We start from the raw sequence: 1,070 nt of genomic DNA on the forward strand, positions 1-1,070 counted from the left end.
CCCTCCCTCCCTCTTGTTTATTAGCACCATTTAAAACAACTTTGATTTCATTAAACTCTGACTGCAAATACCTTTCATTATCCTTCACTTGCCCTTTCCACCAAAGCTCACTTATGGAATAAATGACCTATAATTATATCTATCTACCTTGGGATCTTATGAAAAACACAAGCATCAGAACAAAAGAAATGAATCACTGATAACAAATTGACACTAAAATTAAAACTGCAAGGTCTTGGGGCATTTGAAAAACGAAAACAGCAGTTTTACATTCACTTCACAAAGAAAGCAGAGGAAGTTGCTTTAAATATTTAAAAATATGGAATGAACCCATACCCACACACTATACTTCTAAGCCTCCCAAACAAGTGCTCACTACAGAAGTCATGGAACAAGGGGACTCAATTCATATATAAATCAAAACCAGTGAAGAATTAATAAAAACATCAAAGCCAAGAACGTCAAATCTTAAAAAACTATGACATATATCCCACAGTTGATAGTGCCCAAAACATGGACCACAAGCATAAAACCGAACAGCACAAATCTGGAAATTTTTCAGTACACTTTAATGCCCATCACAGTGTTTCATGAAAAACTGCCATCAAGGCTACTTCCATGAATCAATACCCTACCTACCCTCAACTACCAACCCCCCACACCTACAACACACATCAAGAAATCTTTATTGGTGTTCACACCATATCGGTTCCCTTCTCCCAATCTTCTCTCCAGACAATCTTTACCTCTTTGCTTCTTCCAAGTGACAAAGGTATTCATAAGCCACGTTCTGACGTCTCCTTTCATCCATCTCCTCTGCAGTAAGTCTCTCATTATCCAGGACAGCTAAAACATGAAAGAAGGAATGTAAACACCAAAATCTGTAACCTTCCTGAGGGATAAAAGAATGACACACCCTCACATTCCTGCTAGTCACCAAGTAGTTCAGATAACTGGTGAATGTATAGATAGCCAGGTGTACTACGATGACTTTCCTAAAAAAAAAAAAAAAAAAAAAAAAGCTATGGGCTTTCCACTACACTCATATTGCCCTTAAAAAAAAATGTATG

At 37.2% G+C, this 1,070-nt stretch overlaps 1 protein-coding gene across 1 annotated transcript in view; it reads right to left on the bottom strand.

Annotated features, from left to right (window-relative positions):
• The window catches only part of IQGAP1 (IQ motif containing GTPase activating protein 1), a 112,898-nt gene extending 112,058 nt beyond the window's left edge, over positions 1–840 (bottom strand). Inside the window, exon 1 of the mRNA XM_021713112.1 lies at positions 747–840. Within this exon, the coding sequence (XP_021568787.1) occupies positions 747–811 (65 nt within the window). The 5' untranslated portion in view covers positions 812–840. The remainder of the gene's footprint in view (positions 1–746) is intronic.
• Positions 841–1,070: the final 230 nt, after the last annotated feature.

Source organism: Carlito syrichta, unplaced genomic scaffold, assembly GCF_000164805.1.
Source record: "Carlito syrichta isolate Samal-C Ts95f unplaced genomic scaffold, Tarsius_syrichta-2.0.1 Scaffold304234, whole genome shotgun sequence".
Taxonomy (NCBI): Eukaryota; Metazoa; Chordata; class Mammalia; order Primates; family Tarsiidae; genus Carlito; species Carlito syrichta.